General features: G+C 32.5%; 2 protein-coding genes across 2 annotated transcripts in view; one reads left to right on the top strand and one right to left on the bottom strand.

The window, feature by feature from the left end:
• The window catches only part of CPR17 (cuticular protein 17), a 10,260-nt gene extending 3,605 nt beyond the window's left edge, over positions 1 to 6,655 (top strand). The window contains exon 2 of the mRNA XM_033483546.2: positions 3,892 to 6,655. Coding sequence (XP_033339437.1) covers positions 3,892 to 4,356 — 465 coding nt within the window. The 3' untranslated portion in view covers positions 4,357 to 6,655. The remainder of the gene's footprint in view (positions 1 to 3,891) is intronic.
• Positions 6,656 to 7,514: 859 nt separating this feature from the next.
• On the bottom strand, positions 7,515 to 11,506 carry LOC117227967 (flexible cuticle protein 12-like). The gene is made up of 2 exons (XM_033483543.2): positions 11,114 to 11,506; positions 7,515 to 9,540 (listed from the first exon to the last, which is right to left on the bottom strand). Exons 1-2 carry the CDS (start codon positions 11,123 to 11,125, stop codon positions 9,175 to 9,177), a joined length of 378 nt encoding a protein of 125 aa, XP_033339434.2. The 5' UTR covers positions 11,126 to 11,506; the 3' UTR covers positions 7,515 to 9,174.
• Between the last annotated feature and the right edge of the window lie 8,276 nt (positions 11,507 to 19,782).

Here is a 19,782-nt window from a genome sequence, read left to right as displayed (position 1 = left end):
AATAAGTAGAACACTGATCCACCATTTATTCTCATCGACTCATTTAAGATGGTACATTGCAAATAGAAAATTGAATACCATGTTTCTGATGATATCCTTAATAAGCAGTGCCAGTCAGGGAACTAGGAATATTAATTGTTAAAGTTCGTGGAATTGTAAATGAATCTAATTGTAATCCATGTTCCAAGAGAGAATTCGTAGTTTCTCCGTTATTAGTTTCATCATTTGTAAGTCATTACGTTAGAAGAAACAGTTTTCGTAGTAAACACTGAAACTGTCGTTAACAAGATATTTACATCTAGGGGACATCTATAAGCTTGCGACATGTTGTACTTTCGAGATTATACCCGTTCTACGGTAGGTTCGTATTTCTGGGATTATTGACTTACAAATTAAGCAGTTACATATGTTTGAGAGTATCGGTTCCTGAACAGACACCCATTAAGGCACTTGGGTTTGCGTGAGAAGTTTCAGTATTCCCAAGGCAGTATTGCTTTTGAGTTTTAAATAGATAAGATAAGTTAGTAGCATAGTTAATATAGTAAAATCAGTAGAATTCTGTGTGTACAAATAGTGGATATATTACGTGTACAGAGACGGATATCAATTTTAACACGTACGCCATTCTTACGAAAAGTAAACTTTATTGATAATGTACATAATGTATTACATAATGCGTGTAAATTGTGTAAGATGTCTCTAAGTGCATATTATTATTGTAATGACTTTTATACGCTAAACTATTCTGCTAGCGATTCATTCCATTGTTTATGGAATTTCTCTTACTCAACAGAGAAGTATTCGTTTAGGGTGAAAGTGTTTTTAAATATTCACAATCAAATATGCTGTTCTTAGATATTTACATATTACTTTAAACGTTTTGTGCGTAAGTTAATATTAATAGTATAAACCGTGTTATATCAGATAATAGCGTTGATAACGATGAGATAAAACTAAGTCGATCACTATAATTTGTTATTGAAATCGGGAATAATATTACTACTATTCTACTTTTCAAATTTAATATTAATTTGCAGTAAAAGGCATCTTGAAACTTTCGTTTACCAAGTTATATGAATCAGCTTTGCAGTTTTAATCGGTAGATACGGAGAAAATATATTAATCAATAAATGTACGAGGATATTCAATAGCCATGTTCGTGACACTGGAAATGAATTAGATACTGATTTTACGGTTTGGTAAAATCGTAAACTTCACGTTGGAACGCGAATATATCTTCCTACTATCGGTAACAAGCGATAAATGAACATCCATGAAATCACGAATGTCCAACGATGAATATTTCTTTGAATCTGTTGGACCATTCCATCAACTTTCTTCGATCGACCATTACACATACATGATGCAACGAGTGTCTGCATTAATCACCGATACCTTCTTACCACTGGTGATACGTGCGGGTTTAACCGCTTGCTACCAAGTTCAGCGACTAGTTCTCCTTTCGAAACAGCATCGATACATGAAAATGTAATGATTCGTCGTCAAACGAATCTTTCAATGATTACACCATAAACACCTTCGAGTAACTTCGAAACTTGAATAGTAAACAGCGAAAGGACGCTTCATCAGTTCTTCCAACTTACATCGAATGATATCATGAAATCGTTAAACGTAAACGAAGTTTACAAAAAAAAAACTCGTTCTTTAAAAGAATTTTCAATGTTTGCTTCGAGCACATTAAATTAACAAAGAATTTTGAACTTTATCAAAATCAACATTGTATTGAACTTGAAAAGATGTTTCATTGATGTTCATTTGCTTTTGATAATCAAGTGAAAACAAGTTTAAAAAGTGATTTACAGAAAATAATTGTTCGTTGAGAAGTTAAATTGTTTATCAGTCATGATTAGATAGGTTCTATAAAAATAACGTTGTTTAATGACGATATTTTACAAATGCAGAGCACAAAGTCATGAAATATAGTATCCAAATAGCAAATAAGATGTATCAAAAAATATATAAATAGAAGCTACAAAATATATATATATATATATTTATATAGCTATTTATATATATATAGCTATATTTATATAGCTATAAATAAATAAATATATATATATATATATATATATAGCTATTTATATATATTTTGTAGTTGCTATAAAATATACAAATAACTATATAAATTGCTATCTAAAAAATATATAAACAGCTATATATAAATAGAAAGAAAAGATATATCAAAGTATGAAACTTTCATCTTTCATAGAACTGTTTTGCACGTAACTGAACAAAATGTCATTTATTAGATTGTAACACAATAATGCAAGAATAAGCAGGATGAATATGTGAATATAAGAAAAACTTCTCAGAATCTGTACATAAAACACAAGCTTTATTTATACATTCAAATTTATTTTGTTGCCCGTCACGAAGGAATTTCGAATTAATAAGACCATGATAAAAAAAAAACAATCAGCATGATCTTAAATTTTGAGCGACTTTGGCTCAGTTATTGGGTTCTCGTTTATTTTCGAAGAGGTATTCCGAAGATTGTTGACTTGCGTCCATGTCGTACTCATAAAACCACGTTTCATCACTATACTGTGGACTTTTATGCATTTATGGTATATATTCAAGTTTTTAAAATGCAATTGAACGCACATATTAACAAAAACTGATTGGATTATTATTCTACGTTGACCATAAATCTATAAAAGAATTACTAGAAATCGGTAAAAGTTGTTTTCATGGATAGAGACCAGAAACAATATGACAAAGTCTGATTGAAAGTATGTAAAAACGAATATATGAACTCATTGAAAGTAGAGGTGGACCCACGCATTACTAAATTATTGTTATAATTTCATTTTATCGTATATTACGTTGAATATTTGTGTAGTAAAATGTTCTGTTGGTTCTATAATTATGAAACAAGAATGAAGTAGATTTCTTCTGTTGTTCTTTCTGTTTACTGAATAAATTTTATCCCTGTTTAAAATAATATCGATTCTCGGTGCAATCTCAAATATGACACTCTGCATTCGTTATTATCTTAACTTCAATGTATAAAAATTGACAATCCTTTGATATTTTTTTTATAGTTATGAGACGCAGTTATGAGATTGTAACATAAAAACACGTAGAAAAAGACGAATACATAACTAATAGATTGAATCGAAATGAAGGTTGCGTGAAAATCGCAAACAAACACATACAGATTCGGCACTGTTGGGATTATGGAATGAAAATGAATATGATTCTAATTCTTTGCTTAACACGTTCCGTGCCACGTGTACCATCGATGGTACACGCTTGCATGTTTACTTAGTGAACTGAACAAATTGTTTACAAGAAATTTAGAACCGAAGAATCAATTTCCACCGCAAGAATGGGCGTTGATAAGTTTTTGTTACGTTGTTATGTGTACGAGAATTAATAATTGCACGTAATACATCAAGTTTTAGTAAAATATCAAAGTGTGAAGATTCGAGTAAAAAAAGCTCGGCACGGAACGTGTTAAAAGGACTTTATTTTATTCCTTTATTGAGAGAAGGTATATGGGCGAAAACGATCGAGCGACCAAACTCTACTGAGAGTCCGGTAAGAAAAAACGCTTCTTTTATACCCTTCTTGGGTTCGTCTTATCCACCAATCAGAGACGTTTTATTTGTCGCGTTTCACATTGTATACGTGACGCTGGGATCCCAAAACAGTCAGGGCACGATGTGTATCTAATGGTACCGGTGATGATGTATCGCGGTATCTACTATATACAGTTTACATCACCGTCGTTGCCCGCTGACGGAACCGGCGAAAATGTAAACCGATATCTTAGTATCTTAGTACTAAGTAAACTATAGATTAATTTTTGTTCGAGGCTAAAATTTCAACAGGAACTTTCTCTTAACAGTAACGAATAATTTGCAGATCTTGCTTGCGCTGGTCGCAGCGGCCCAGTGCCAGGAGTACTTCCGCCAGCCTGAGAAGATCGTGACCGAGAACAGGGACCTGGGCGACAACCGTGGCCACTATTCGTTCACGTACGAGACGGAAGGCGGTATTGTGCAAAGGGAGACCGGCAGTCGGAAGTACGCCGGCACGCCGGAAGAGACCCAGTTGATCCAAGGTTCCGTGCAGTACAACGCTCCGGACGGCACGCCGATCGCGATCAGCTGGACCGCCGACGAATTCGGCACCCAAGTGGCCGGCACTCACGTACCGACACCGCCGCCGATACCACCGGCAATTCAAAGGGCCCTCGAATGGATCGCGAAACAACCCTCCACCCCGGAGCCGAAGGAAACCGGCAAAGACTCGCCGAGCCAACAGAATGCTGTCCCGACGAACAACAACAGGCAGTTCAAATCGTTGCGGCCGAACCAACGAAACTGAGCCCAGATCGTAGACATTGACCCCTTGCCTCACGATTTAATCTTGTGACGGCGCGTGTTCAAGCTAGAGACTAAATTACTTGCGCGCTAGAACGATTCACGACACGGCCGTAAAGTAAATGTCCACGTTAGTGACCATGTTCTTATCACCTGTCGGATACACCGCTATCAGAAATATTTAGCACGCATCGCAAGCCAGTCATCGTAAGTTCCTAGGCATAAAAGTTAAGGTAATTAACAGTGAACGTACCGAGGTCTAAAGTGACTGCATTCCCTTACAAGAATTACAAGACTGAATTCATTTTAATTAATTTTGTACAATTTTTATAATAGCGTGTGTTTAAACGAAGAAATACACTAAACAATTTCCAATGGAAGAAGCTTTATGATTTTTATGATTTTAATATTTATAGAGTAAAAAATGTGGAATCGGTCATTTGACCAGTGATGGTACGTTCAGCGTTATGTCGTAAGAAATACGCGTTGTTTATTAACAGATAAAATACTGCTTTGTCAGCTGAAGTTTTTGATCATACAGAATTTGTTCAATTGAGTGGAAAGACTAGGGCTACGCTGATTGGCTTCTCAGCACTTCAAATAGACATTTTAAATTGAAGGATTTCAGCCCTTAACTCACTTACTGCTGATTTTGAGTTGATCCTCATGGTTAGAAACACTTTTAGGCTACGTTCCTTGAACGAAATTTACACAGATATTAATGAGTAAACTGGGGATTTTTATGCTTCTGTAGAAAGCTTCAGAAAGTATAAGACAGCCTCAGAATATCGTTATTATTATTTTTTAATATCTTTTACTTAATTACTAAAGCTATTTAAAAATTTGACAACCAAAATTTTGCCTAATGTTTTTCATTCTTATACAAATTAATTTTGAAATTGAATCTTGGTTATAAAATACAGCGATCTGATTAGAAAAAGACTATGTGTTTCATGCGTGATTTGAGAGTTTCATCATCAGCAAAAGTGAATCGATACAGACGACAGCAGATTACAATTTTGATTACGAATCAATTTCAAAAATTTATTTTCAAATTTAACTGAGTTTAAAACGCCAATGCTGTTGGTGATTAATATATGGTGATAATATTCGTATATCTGAATGCATATATCACAAAACAAGTGTATTCTTATTTAAATGGACATTTACTTTATGTTTGGTTTTTACCTGTTAATTGCAAGAAACTACAGCGATGCTTTTATGAAACGGAACACGTTATTTCCTTTTATAAATACATATTTGTACATAAACTTTATATAATAATAGAATAAACAAAAATGTGATAGAAACGTAGGCCTTTCTAGTGCTTGCAGATACAATTTCGTTAACGATTCGTAATATAACATAGTAAATGATATAGTAGCAAAATCATTTATAATTTTTCGCAAGGATGTTTACTTGAGGAGAGAGTCTTCTATACGTATAATCGCTACATGAATTGTAGATCTTTATGCAATTTCTCACTGCCACACGTTATTTTTTAGAGCCTGAATTAGAGAAAAGCTTCCTTCTCTGATTAGATGACTCATTGTAGGGAAAATTAAATATTAAATGTTATTATTTGTTAATAATACAAATGTTATCTTGTATTTTCTAAAGCTCATGCCATAAATATGCGTAGCCTAGTATCGACATTTTTATAATCCGAGTTTGTATTAAATCTACTATAACAATTTATAGATATATATCAAAAATAGCTACCATATTTTGTGCTCATTTTTCTTTTGAGATGGTAAAAAAAACGCATAAAACATCGAGTGCAGTACGTAGTAACGAGTAAATAATTACGCTCGCCCGTAGTCAAGACTGAAAATAACTGCGGCTAAATAGAAATACGTTTATTATAAACGAACCATGTCTTTGTTTCTTTTGGCCTTCGCTATGTATAACTGCCACGAGTTTAACACTATATTATAAGGCAAGGGGTTTAATGACGTACTATATAACTTCAAACGAATTTGTATTCTCGTAGAAAATTTCATCGAGTCGAATCGAATCGCATTCATCGAACATTGTCACGCGCTGTAGTTTCGATTTCGCTAGTGAATTTCGCTTGTGTCTTCGTCGGCTGATCAGTTGTGATCTCATGTATAAATGTAGAAAGTTAATCGGATCTTACGAATCGCGTTCATTGATGCATCGAAATATAGAAAATGTGGAAAGGAATTCATTCTTTTTCGTAGGCAATTATGAAAGTACTTGAAAACGAACATTTCCATTTTGTATAGTGATATTTGTATTATACGGTGTTCGAGGAACGATAAATAAATATACTACCCGTATTGTGTGTACGATTCCCTGGAAAAAGAATTCGAATGCTAGAATTGTTAAATTAATAATTTTGATAAGACGAAAAAAAATAGTGTAACAAAATACTGTACTCTACTAACGTTTTTATAATATTGTACATGTTTTACTCGTTTTTGTCAATAATGCATTAATTACAACAGTACTATTACTTCAAGCTTACGCGACATATTAACGTGAAATTTTATAATATTTTTAAATAAAAGTAAAATTCCAATATATAAAAGCGGTTTGGATAGCTGTTATAAATTAGCAGACAATACCAAGAGAGAGCTCTGAGAGAGTTTTAGTATTCTTTCTATACATCAATATGCGAAAAGTTTTCGATTATTTTGTTTATCATAGGTATTAATCTATATTAATAATATTGCAACTAATAAATATAATAAAAATTAATAAAATAAAATAAATATATTAAAATAAAATTGGAACTAATATTGGAACATAGTAGAATACATTTTTGGAAAGTGTTGCGTTCAGTCATTTTCGACAATAAGTTATTTTTATCGAATACATTAACCCATTGCTTTATGATTGTTTTAGCGATGGCGCTGTTAATAAATTATCAATAGGGAGAGGAAGTATTGAAGGTGAGTCAAATAATTTGCACGGTTGATATCTCGAGTTTGGTTAGTGATAAAATTGGTTTTACTGAGAAAAGTTGTACGGTATAGGAGGATTAATTTTTTTCACGAATGCAACGATGCGTTCAAAAAGTGCAAGTGCAGTATTTTTTTAAATAGATCTTTATATTTTTTTCACACATCGATTTTGTTGAATATTCTGCTTGGAAAAAATATGAAAGCACAAAAGGAAATGATAGTTCGCGAAATATTTCAAAGTTTTAGTTTGTTTTATTAATAGATCGAAGCCATTCATGACAAAAATTAGTATTGATAGAAGCATCTAATATCGTGCTACTGTACCCTTTTTCTTATCACTTGTGCATGGTTATCGATGTAGTGTAAAAAAAAACAGACATATTGTCAGGATTTTTAGTAATATTTGCTTGTAGTATTAAGCAATATTTAAAAATTACTTTGAGAAACGGATTTCTGTGTGGATGAAATTTTTTTCAAAGATCTCGTATAATTCATATTACTTAATTCTACGTTGAAAAAATATGTGTTCATCTCTTCATCTCTTGTTCTTATATAATTAATACGAAGCCGAGGAACATAATTCTGAGTTGCAAGGAAAATCGCCACATGCATCGTATTAGTAGTGTTTAAAATTGCATAATTTCTTTAAGTCTACAAAATTTGTTTTTACGATGTTTTTTCTGATAAATACGTGCCGCAATTAATTAATGCAATAACTTCAATTCTTTGAAATTCTGACATACGACGATTTTCCTGAGAGCTACAGAATTATCGGTTCATAGTTTGCAATAAATTCTTCCTCGGCACAGATGAAGTTTATTGTATCCATTTATTTATAATAACAAGTTCCATTTGTAAAATGTTTATACTATAAATAGTACAAAAACATTTAAAAAGTACAGTCTTTTCAAATTATAATTTTTATTTTTGCCTAAATCGCGGCGTATATATATATATATATATATATATATATAAGAATGATATACTATACTATAATATATAATTATAATAAATCATTTTGTTTCATTAACAACGATGAAAATGCAACAGATCGATATGGAATTTGTTTACAAAACTTCCTTATCATTTTCTTACAATATCTTTTGTTACAACCAACGAATAAAAATAAGTAGAAACGAAGAAATACCTTGTGTATAAACTGTGAATTTTTATCAAAAATAGAATTTTCGGAAGCAACTACAAGAATCAGAAACTAAAATTAAATTTACACCTCGTTTTAATAATTTTAATTAGACGAAAAGGAAATAATAGTACTCTTGAAATTGTACGATTTCGAGCTTCACGTACTGATTTTCCTTATAGTTTACATAAAAAATTCTCTGTCGACAATATTCTTGATCTTAGAACGATCACTTTTGATAAATAAATTCACTTCTTATCAAAAGTCTTATCTAACTATTAAAAGCTATCAATACTAAACTAAAACAAAAATTTCAGTCTTAAAAATAAGATTCAGTTGAATGATTCGAATGAATGATTTGAGTGCTGACATAGACAAACACTCGCGTGTAAACGTGAAATCAATTGAAACAATCTATAAATCTGTACAAGAGAAGATTGATACAATGACCCAGCTGCGCAGATAATTGACATTGCTATGGAATAAAGCGTCAACAATTTTAGCAGCTATCACAATGGGTGTTCAAATCTTCGATATCTTGCACACGAAAAGCAAATCGTCCGAACTCTGATCTTTTCTTAACCTTCAACTACAACATCGACAAACTCAAAAATATCCCTTTCGTTCAATGGTATCAAGATATTGGAAAGTTATAATAATTTTCAAATCTGAGCAAATAATCGCAGTCGAAGTGTTAAACGATTCAGAGATGTGTCGCGCGCCTTTATTCAGATTCACTTGTTCGATCTATTCATTGATCGCCGATATTTTGCCCTCGGTTCTGAACGGCTGCGTATTCAGAGATCTCAGGCGAAATGTGACTACCTACGGGTTGGAATCCATTCTCGTTAGCGATGTAGCTCACCTGGACGAGCTCGCCATTCGGTGCAGTATAGCTATAGCTACCGCGGGCTTCGAGAGACTCCAAGTTGGTGCCAGGATATCGAAGGAAGGCGAACTCATCCGCTTGAATACCGTTTGCTGTTTGATACTTGTACGTGTAGCTTCCATCTGGAGCAGGACCCTCCCTGTCATGTTCTAGAATAGGAATCGGTGTCTCCGCTGGGAGCAACGGAATAGCGGATGCTGTCGCAGCTACGGCGCATAAGACGATTACCTGCAAGATTCCCACCAAATTTGAATGATAATCTAGTAGATCGATGTTTAGAAAGAGGGTCGAGTGCTGGACAATTTGGCTTCATTTGTCAGCTGCGAATTGTTCAAGTTTCGGAGGTCTCTAGTCGAAACTTTTCAGATAGATTATGTTTGAGGAACTTGTGAGAAAACTGTAGTAAGCTCTTAGATGTGTAGACAAAAAGGCTGTACATAATATTTTCGAGGCTTACAGATCAATTTGAAAATACATTATGCACATATTTCATTGATCACGCTGTGTACAATATTTTCGGTAAGTTCTTTTAAAGTTAGTCTATAATGTTTGATGAATACGTTTCACAAAATGTCTATAATTTCTGATAAATACGTTTTATAAATATCTTTAATATATGAGGAATACGTTCCTCAAAATGTCTGTAGTCTCTGATAAATACATTTTATAAATGTCTTTAATGTATGAAGAATACGTTCCACAAAAAATCTATAATATCTGATGAACACGTTTCACAAAATGTCTCTAATGTCTGAAGATTACGTTCCACAAAAATTTCAATCGCAGTGCTAAGGCCAGTATACTTGTGTGCCATGACGAGTATAGTCATCATACATAGCTAAAGGGTTAAACTATTTATTAAAGTGTTATCAAAGTCTGTTTTTGCCTTTAACAATGTTTAACTAATAAGCCCGAAATATTATATTAATGTTTCAAAATTCTTTCAACCTTTCTATGGTTCTAATAATCTTCTCATTTTTTCATAAATGCAAAAATCTACCAATAAAACAACCTTTTATAGACAACCCAAAGCAAGCGAACAGTCTTCAAATGCATATTGTTGCAGAGATGCAACACGGTAACTTTCACTCTTCAAGTATGCGTCACAACAAGTTTTCAGTCGATACGTGATGCACTCAATTTTGTGGCGGCATTGAGGTGTGTTCCAATCTTTTCGTTATAATTGAAGTGAAAGTTTAGTTTAAGAAAATTTAGTTTAAGGAAATTTATCAAGAGGAAATGTTAAGAGAACTTAGAACTTTTCAAAGTCGCAATTCTTGTTTCGCGTAGAATACAAATCTGTGAACAAAAATATAGGTTTAAAGAAACAAAGTCACCCCCATCGAAGCGATCAACAACAAAGAATAAGATAAAACAATTGTATTTTCCCCTTGAAATTGAGTAACTTTTGTATTTGACATTTCTCCCAGAAATGCGTTGTTTCTGAAATATTTTGATTTAAAATTTCCAAATGACCACAGCCTGTATAAATCTGATCGAAACTTCCACTACCAATTGAATTTAGTTTCGAATAAATTGGATACTCGTCCGAGAGCAACTTATGTCACTGCACTGCGATAGAAATTCTACGACCGATCTGTATTTCACGTTTATTACTTCTCCAACATTTTCAGCTCAATATTCCTGATTTATCAAACGGCTCGAGCGGTTTGCATCTCGCAATTACGCAACACAGTGGCACACTATAGGGCATAACGTGGATTCCCGATACTCGATGCCTATTAACCACCGGTGGAGAAGGTTTAGAGACATTCCTCGCCTACGCTGTTCTCAGACTCACCGGTCGGATCATGATGACGTCGTTCCCGGACTTTTTTTGGTTTTTATGTATAAAGGAAAACGTGGTTCTCCCGCCAAGAGCCTTTCAGTGCACTGACTCGAAATATCGAGCACAGGATCCCTTTATATATCCATCATCCGAATATTCGGGCGAATTTCGGACAAGGCAATGCCTTATTTAATCCCCTCCATCTTCTCTGCCCCACTCCGCGTACGAGAACGCCTCCAAATTTTACGGATGATCTGGACACGCGAAACGAGAATGATAAAATAGCGGTCGATCGTGAATCTTGGTGGCGAGGTCGTAACTACACCCGCGTATTAACTGTTTTTCTGTCACCTTCCACGGAATCAGGAGTCGATCAAAGAGAATGTACGAGAATGGACGATTCGGATTGAGCAACGATACTATTTGGACATTGTTTAAGATGCAATAACTTTTTAACACTCGAACGGCGAACTTTTTTTCACAAGAATATAACTGAATGTGCTTAGAATCTCATTTATAAATTTATTTATCAATTTTTATCGTTTTTTTTTAAGGTACTTCTTCTAGACGCGTTAATGTTTTTACGGGCTTTAATGAAACATGAGGAAATTCCAATTAATCGTCAGAAACTAGATAGGCAAATAACAATGGACTAAATGACTAGAATATTTTCGAGGTGATAAACTGAATAAATTTACTAGACGATCAGTAACGAAATGTTTGCATAACTTGCGCAATTGGTTGGAATGAGAAAACAAAAAAGAAATTATGTTCTTCCAACCTTTTTATCTGTACCTTTTACGACAAATTTAACAATGCTCTTTATATATATATTTATTATATGCATGCTGCAAATTTCATTGAAATTATTGTTATCATCTACAAACAATTCAAAATATGGAAAATCGCAGTTTTTCACAACTTTCGACTAATAGCTGTAATAAATCTTGATCATCACAAAAAATTGGGTAAACATGATTTTCTTATTTTGTTTTGCCACGTGAACAGAACACAATTTTTGCAAACATTTTTTATTCATTGTCTAATAAACGAAACAATTAGCCTACTATCTCAAAAAAAAAATTAAATTAATTAGGTCCATTTTTAAAGAAGTTATTGCACCTTAAAAGGTGTTTGAATATTATTCTTACCCACGACTGTAAGGCATAAAATTAAGTTTATATATTAATTGAGCTGCAGGGTATAGAGTTTACGTATCCATTAGAGAAAAATAATGAAAACAAATTCGATAGGCTGTAAAAAATAATGCAATTTAAAACCCTACTTCTTGTTTCTTCTTTGCAACCGCAGATATCTCTTTCGACATAGGATCGGGGATGTCGTATAAAATTCAATTTCCGATTCCGTACGCAAAAGTTATTCCGAATTCGCGAGAATTAAATTATTGCACACGAAGCGCCGTAATTAAAACGTCTGACTAGGAGAGATAACGACGGCTGCCCATTTTTAGATATTCTTCCAGAAGGTTTCGGCGAGAGCCTTTATTTACTGCCGTGTGGGATCCTGCAGGTGCAGGAACCGATACATTTTGGAGCTTGCGTAACGTTATATAAGAGAACCGACTGCACTGTGTTTTGCAGTGTTGTAGTTTCGCAACCCGCGAAACCCTTAATTTCGAAATTCTTCGAGATACGTATAAAATACAAAGTTTGTGACACTCGATAAATGAAATCTCGAGACAATTAAATCTTCGGGGAACCGACATGAGAAATCGTGAAGATCGTCAGACAAATGATCTTGTTTTCAGATATTTTTACGTTGATACTTTGATTTTAGTAATGACAATGCAAATGGGTGAAATAGAAACAATAGAAACAATAGAAACATTTATTGAATTTAGGCGCACTGTAGCACTAATCACAAGTTATTGAAATTGCTAACAGGAGAGATACATTTGTATTTATTTCTTGTTTCTTGTGACAGCTGCAGACAATTTTTACTTTGCTTATAGACTGGTAATTAATATAATAAATAAACAAGGCACGGTCTGGTAATTATTCTTAGTTATAAGTTATCGCGAATGACGAGACACGTTTCCTTTTTATAGTTCGAGGATTCTAGAATTGTACTTTCCACTCTTATTATGTTTACTTTCTGTAATATTGGTTCTATGATAGTATTATGTTTATTATCTGTATTTATTATTATACAAAATTAATGAGTATATGTATTCATTTCTATATTTCTTCAGTATCTAAATTATAGAGCATTCAGAAAGCTGCAAGTTGCAATACAGAGTTTGTAACAACAACGAGTTGACTAATTTTTTATTGTATTAATTCATCATGTTATTCTCGAATTTATTGCTTCCATGCAATAACGATTTTTATAGAATACATTTTAGCTTTGTAGAATTGGTTCAGCAATAAATTGGGAGATTTTATTGCATACAGGTTTGTGTTATTGATGTAAATTCTATAATATAAGTGAATTTAACTGTTAAATAAATCTTCGTGTTACAAATTGGCCAATTGCTTCCGAATATTCAATAAAATGGAACAGGTTCGTGTACTGCATTATAAATAGAGCATGGGAAATGCATATATTTAATATTTCAACATATAAAGTGGCACTTTAATAAAATATTTGAAGATGTCACGCATAACCCAGTAAGCGAAGGTAGCCAAGAATTGTGCCCTTGGTTCTTGGATTTATTAATAAACGTGATTATCTCCCATTGAAAATCTCAATATGAATTTTTTCGCGTTCATCATAAAGTTTACTTTAATACGGGAGGCAGATAAGAGATTAAATTCGTTACACCAGGCATTCCTGTACGTAACGAACAATATTGTATACGTACACTTTTAAGTAAAAATTTGTACGCTGAAAATTGTTGTTTCTGTGAAATTATTCAAGTTTATTATAACATAAAATAAGTTATGTTCATAATAATAACTCAACTTTCTAGTTTAGTATATATCAATTGTACTTCTTAAATTATATAAATATATAAATATATTAAATTATATTATATATTAAATTAAATTATATTATATATAAATTATATTAAATTATATATATATATATATATATATATAATTTAATATAATTTAATATAATAGAAACATTAGTGGAGACCAGTACGAATTTATATATATAAATTATATTATATATATATATTATATTTTTTATTATTTATTAAATCTGAACACTAATATTGTGTGTTTGAATTTTATAGCTGAGAATCAGCATGTAATTAGAATTTCATAGAATAGATTTTGCGATGAATCGACCAATGAATCATCAAACAATGATTGTATTTATTGACAGGAAAGATCATCAATTTACCATGAAACGCCTCCAGTCATTTTATAACCTTCAACGAGGATAGACCCGCGTCTTCTCAGGAAATTATTCACACGAACTTGAAGATATAGGACGTGAACTTCAAGCATAATTTTACCCAAGATAGATATCATGGTCTTTAATATTTTTTACGTGACTATGGACATAACAAGCAATTATCTCATAGGCAACGAACTCCGGTATAATTTATGTAAAACGTATATGTTACTTTCGTTCCAAGCGGTGACGCAATTAAGACAAAAATAGTTCCAGGCCTCTAATGATGGAGGACATAAAAATGGTAGAGAACATTGAGAGACAGTAATTGTGTAAGAAAATTTAAATGTTAGGTGATTAATAATTCAAGAGGCTAAGTCAAAATAACTATTCGCGAAAAAAAGAAATCAGAACTTTTTCTTATGGTTAGCCATTTTGAGATAATATTAAGAGTATGGATGGAGTATAAACTTTTAAATGACCCTAATAAATTCGTTTTACAATTCTACATATTTCTGTAATTAAACATCTCATAATTTATGCACGACATTTGAGACAGACCACTTGATATTATGTTTTAAGTACTTTTGAAGGTTATGTAAAACTAAATTTTAATCTAATATTTTATGAAACGTGAAAATTTTCTTTCTATGCAAAATAAAAATTGTTTGCATCAATTAAAGAAATGGAGGTTCAATAAAACTGTATTTTTTCTTTTGATGATTTTAGTCAGTTGAGAGCAACATAATTATGTAAATCGGTTCTTCCAATGTTTTCGCTGTTTCCTACATTACATACGGATTTCGATCAATGTCAGTATAATTTTGTCAATACATTATGCAATTAAATACATCAAGCTCGCAGTTTAGTCAAGACACACCGATTTACACCTATCGACAAAAGTAAAGAAACTTTACGTATCGTTAACATTTGAGTAAAATGAGCAAAATTTGTATTTTAATAAATGTACGTCTTATTGAATTAAAAGTACATATTATAGCGAAGCATACGACACATTGCTTATATTGCAATATTATTCTATTTAGTGAATGCGACGAATAAAAGAAATAATAAAAATGAAAAAAGATAAAAAAGAAATTGACAAAATAGAAAATAGAGAAAGATAAAATAAAAATTAGAAATGAAAAAAGATAAAAAAGAAATTGAAGAAATAGAAAATAAGAAAGATAAAATAAAAATTAGAAACGAAAAAAGATAAAAAAGAAATTGAAGAAATAGATAATAAGAAAGATAAAATAAAAATTAAAAATTAAGAAATTCTAAAACGATGAAATTAATATTTTCATCGACACAATAAAAATCTTTATCCTACGTCGCTTGTACATGTTTCTTAATTTTTGTCGGTAAACGTGTTCTGTTTGAACGAGTCTCATTATTTGTCGAATAATTATTCTGTACGGATCAAATCATACGGCTATAGCTTTGCGACAATAAGCTCATTATTATGAATCAACTTGGTTGAAAGTACGACTTTGCATATATGTAGAATAGAAATTCATGGAAAATGAATCAGCGATAAATTCATCTGATACAGAGGCACAGAGAAATTTATCGCTGTTACTAGTGGTAACAAGATGCCGCGTCGTAGATATAATTAGAAAATTAAAAAACCTAATAGGTGGCCATAAAGCCGAAGGCTGATTCCAAGGTTAATGACTCGGTCACACAGTTTCGTCATCATCGGAGCGACCATTGGGCGATCGTTGTCTTTGCAATTATTCGCAGCAACTTTGGAAACCTGTGTGTGGGATTTCTAGGAGCATGTATGGTGTCCGATGGGGAACGAAGTGCGACGTCCCCTTGGGGATATTTATTGGCCCATCATGATAGATCGTCACGATAGGTCTTTATGATCCCTGTAACTAACTTGAAGATCGTCCGGCCACTAAACGAAAGGTAATAACGTACTGTTCACGAAGGACGAAATCTGCATAGCCGATGAACGATGGGACCTTAGATATGGAAACTTCATAAAAGGTTGATCATCTTCGTATTGTAATGGTTTCGTAATGTAATCGAACAAACCGAACGCGCGAGATGCGATGATACTCGGGAATTAATCGAACCTTGTTTACCGGAGAACGATCTGTCTTCGTTAAACACGGAATTTCGTTGTTCTTCTTACATTAATGGTAGACATTTGTCTTTGTCTTCGCCGAAGGGAACGGGGATAATTCGTGCTACTGAAGAGAACATTGAATTACACGTTGGTACATCGTATCTACCGTGTAATACGCGCTCATACTACTTTTTTACCTATGTGTACACGTGTACATATGTATATGCAAAGATTCGTTACTTCAATTTTCTACTCGATCGACACAATGATTGTAGAAGCTGTGCAATTTGGGATATTCTACAAAAATCAGTGCAATCCTGGGCACATTTGACATAATATTATTGAAATAATATCTCAAATAACATTATTGACTTTCATGCCAGTGAATCCCTCTGAAATAACATTATTTGAAATATTATTGCAAATAACAAGTTATTTTATAATTATTTGAAATAATTATGAAGTTAAATTTAATGTTTGGAACTAGTTTACACACGTTTAATTTAAACAAATTGTTGTGAGGGTTGCATAAAAGAAAATCTTTTTGTTTATTATCGTTTTCAGCATAATTATTTTTTGTCAATTTGAAATAAAGAAATAACGAAATAATTTATTAATTGAAATCGCTTTATCTCAAATTAATCGATATTGTCTTTATTTTAAAATAACGGTATTGACAATAACAGTCAGATATAAATGATTTCATATAGTTATTTTTCATTTTTATTTCAAATAAAACATGCCCGGATCTGAATGAAAGAATCGTAGATACAAAAAGATTGATTTTGCGTTTCTAGAAACAAGCTTAGTTTTGTTTGTAATATAATCGATATATATAATCGGTGAAGATTTGTAAAAAATTTCAATCTCTTAAATTTAGAAAGATTTTCATTTCAGAAAGATTTTTTGAATGAATTCAATGAATTTTTATCTACGAAAGTATATTTTCACATAGTCATTGTTGAATTTCACCGAAATGGTGTGAAGTATTCATACATATAGTAAGCATTATAAAACGATGCCATGGCAACACATGTTGAAAATATATTTCGGATTTGTGGAGTTAGATCACTGCGTTTCCTTAAATATTGAACGAATCATATTTCTCGTGCCGTTGCTTTCGATTTCGTTAGAAGTAATGTCTCAATAAACTCGCTATAATTATGCTTCACATAAATTAACCCGAAATAATAAGGTGCAATGAAAATTGTGCATAGCGAACTTTCTCGATATCGATATCGATATTTATGCTTAAATTTTGTATTATGAAATCATATACACTGTCGGCTAAAAATATGGACACCGACCATGACTTGAAGAAAGCAACGATACCTTAAAGAAAGTTACTATATTTGACAAATAAATGAAAAAAGTAAGAGCCTTAACAATACTGTAATTACTGATATAATACTTTGCACATAACACGACAATGCGTCACGAAATGCAATTATTATAAAAATCGTCAACTGTTGCGAAACTTTTCGGTGGTAGATATGTATATTAACCGACGTGTGTTATTAATTGCATCGATTCATCGCATCCGTTTATTTCGATGAAACTTTTACTTGTTCCGCGTATCACAGACGTATAATTAAGGCGAAATGAAAAAAATGAATAGCCTTCGAGCCGCGAGTTATATTACAGGAATTACAGGATTATTGAAGTAAGCGAGACACGGAACGCCGCGGGCTCTGACTAATAAATACTGGGCGCCATTATCGGCACAATTTACGAGGCTCAATACGGAAAATCGTTTCGGGGCCTTACGGCCGTACTTCGATTCTTCCTGGACCGGTACCGCCGATAGTAGTATCGCTGATTAACATGCGTTGACAGACACTAGCGATGGGACCAACTAATGGCGAACCAACTTCGTAATCATACTTTAAAACAGTTCAGATTATTCGATTAAAACATTTCAATACGAATACCTTTTTCAGTGTTATACGTATATATGTATAAAATGTATGATGATATTATAAAGAAGTACATTTTTAATCATATATATGATTATTATATAAAAATACAAATAATAGAATACCAGCAAATTTTTTATTCCATAAAAATCGTATTCTGAAAACTTACAATTGCATAAATGCGAAAAGATTTTAGCGATGATTATATACAAAGTATACATAACTATTTGTAAGACGTGAATAATTAAAGTTCAATGTATTTATTATATATACTCTATGTATATATAACTTATAAAATTGTTCTACGTATTGTGTAATATAATTAATTGCTTCTATAAGTTTGTCGATAAAATGTTCACAATAACAAATAATTGAACCACTTATAAGTATTAAATAATAACAATATAACTAATAATATAAGTACTAAATAAGTATTAAAGTATACGTAAAGTAAAATCACAAATACAGTAGCTTAATTTATTACCTGATATGTCTTAACGAAACCACATTTGTCAAGACGCAGCCTCCAAATATATTTCTTTATACGAGAAGTTGTACATCGGTTTCAATTTGGCTATAACGAGTGAACATGAATTGAGAACTTGGACCAATCTATTCTCCTCGTTGCTTCGCTTATATGGAGGGTGTACAAATTAAATTCGGCCCCAAGACGGATCAAGGATCGTGCTCGACCCATTTACACTTGAATTACATCAGTATTTTTCAATTAATAACCATACAAAGTGTCATATTTGTTTTACGAAGTACACGTGTAAGACTTGGTCCCATCACTAGAACCCACGCCATAATTTTTATCACGACGGTCATCTTGCTAACCTAAATACTATACACGGTATTTTTACTTTCACGAGGTAGATGCACCAACAAGTCCCTTAAGTTCTTTCGACGATCGTTACGTAGCCAGGCGATTAAAGAACCGCGTGCAGGACGGGTTACGATAATTTATCACGTGTACTTCGCAGATCCACCTTCGACCAGCACCGTGACCCTCTTTTTATCGTCGCTTAATGAGCGTGAAAAATCGTGCCCCTCGAATCTGTTACCAATTTTCATCGGTGCGTTTAATTCTCCGATATGGATTTTACCACGTGTGCGAGAAGTATCGGTGATTCTTGTGCAAGAAACATTTTAAGAAACTGCGAGTTGAATTTATGGGATCGATTCATTTGCCTTGTCAAGATTGATGAGCGCTGAAATGATTTTTTGAGATATCTCGAGAAGTGAGGAAAATAATAAGTAAAACTGAAATAATTTTTTTAATTTTGTAAAATAATGTATTCACTTCTGTGAATAGAATACATTTATTATAATTTTCCTATATATATAATAAAATATTATATATTATTACTTATTTAAAT

The sequence above is a fragment of the Megalopta genalis genome, chromosome 17, assembly GCF_051020955.1.
Source record: "Megalopta genalis isolate 19385.01 chromosome 17, iyMegGena1_principal, whole genome shotgun sequence".
NCBI classification, from domain to species: Eukaryota; Metazoa; Arthropoda; class Insecta; order Hymenoptera; family Halictidae; genus Megalopta; species Megalopta genalis.
This window is presented reverse-complemented; position numbering and strand designations above follow the sequence as displayed.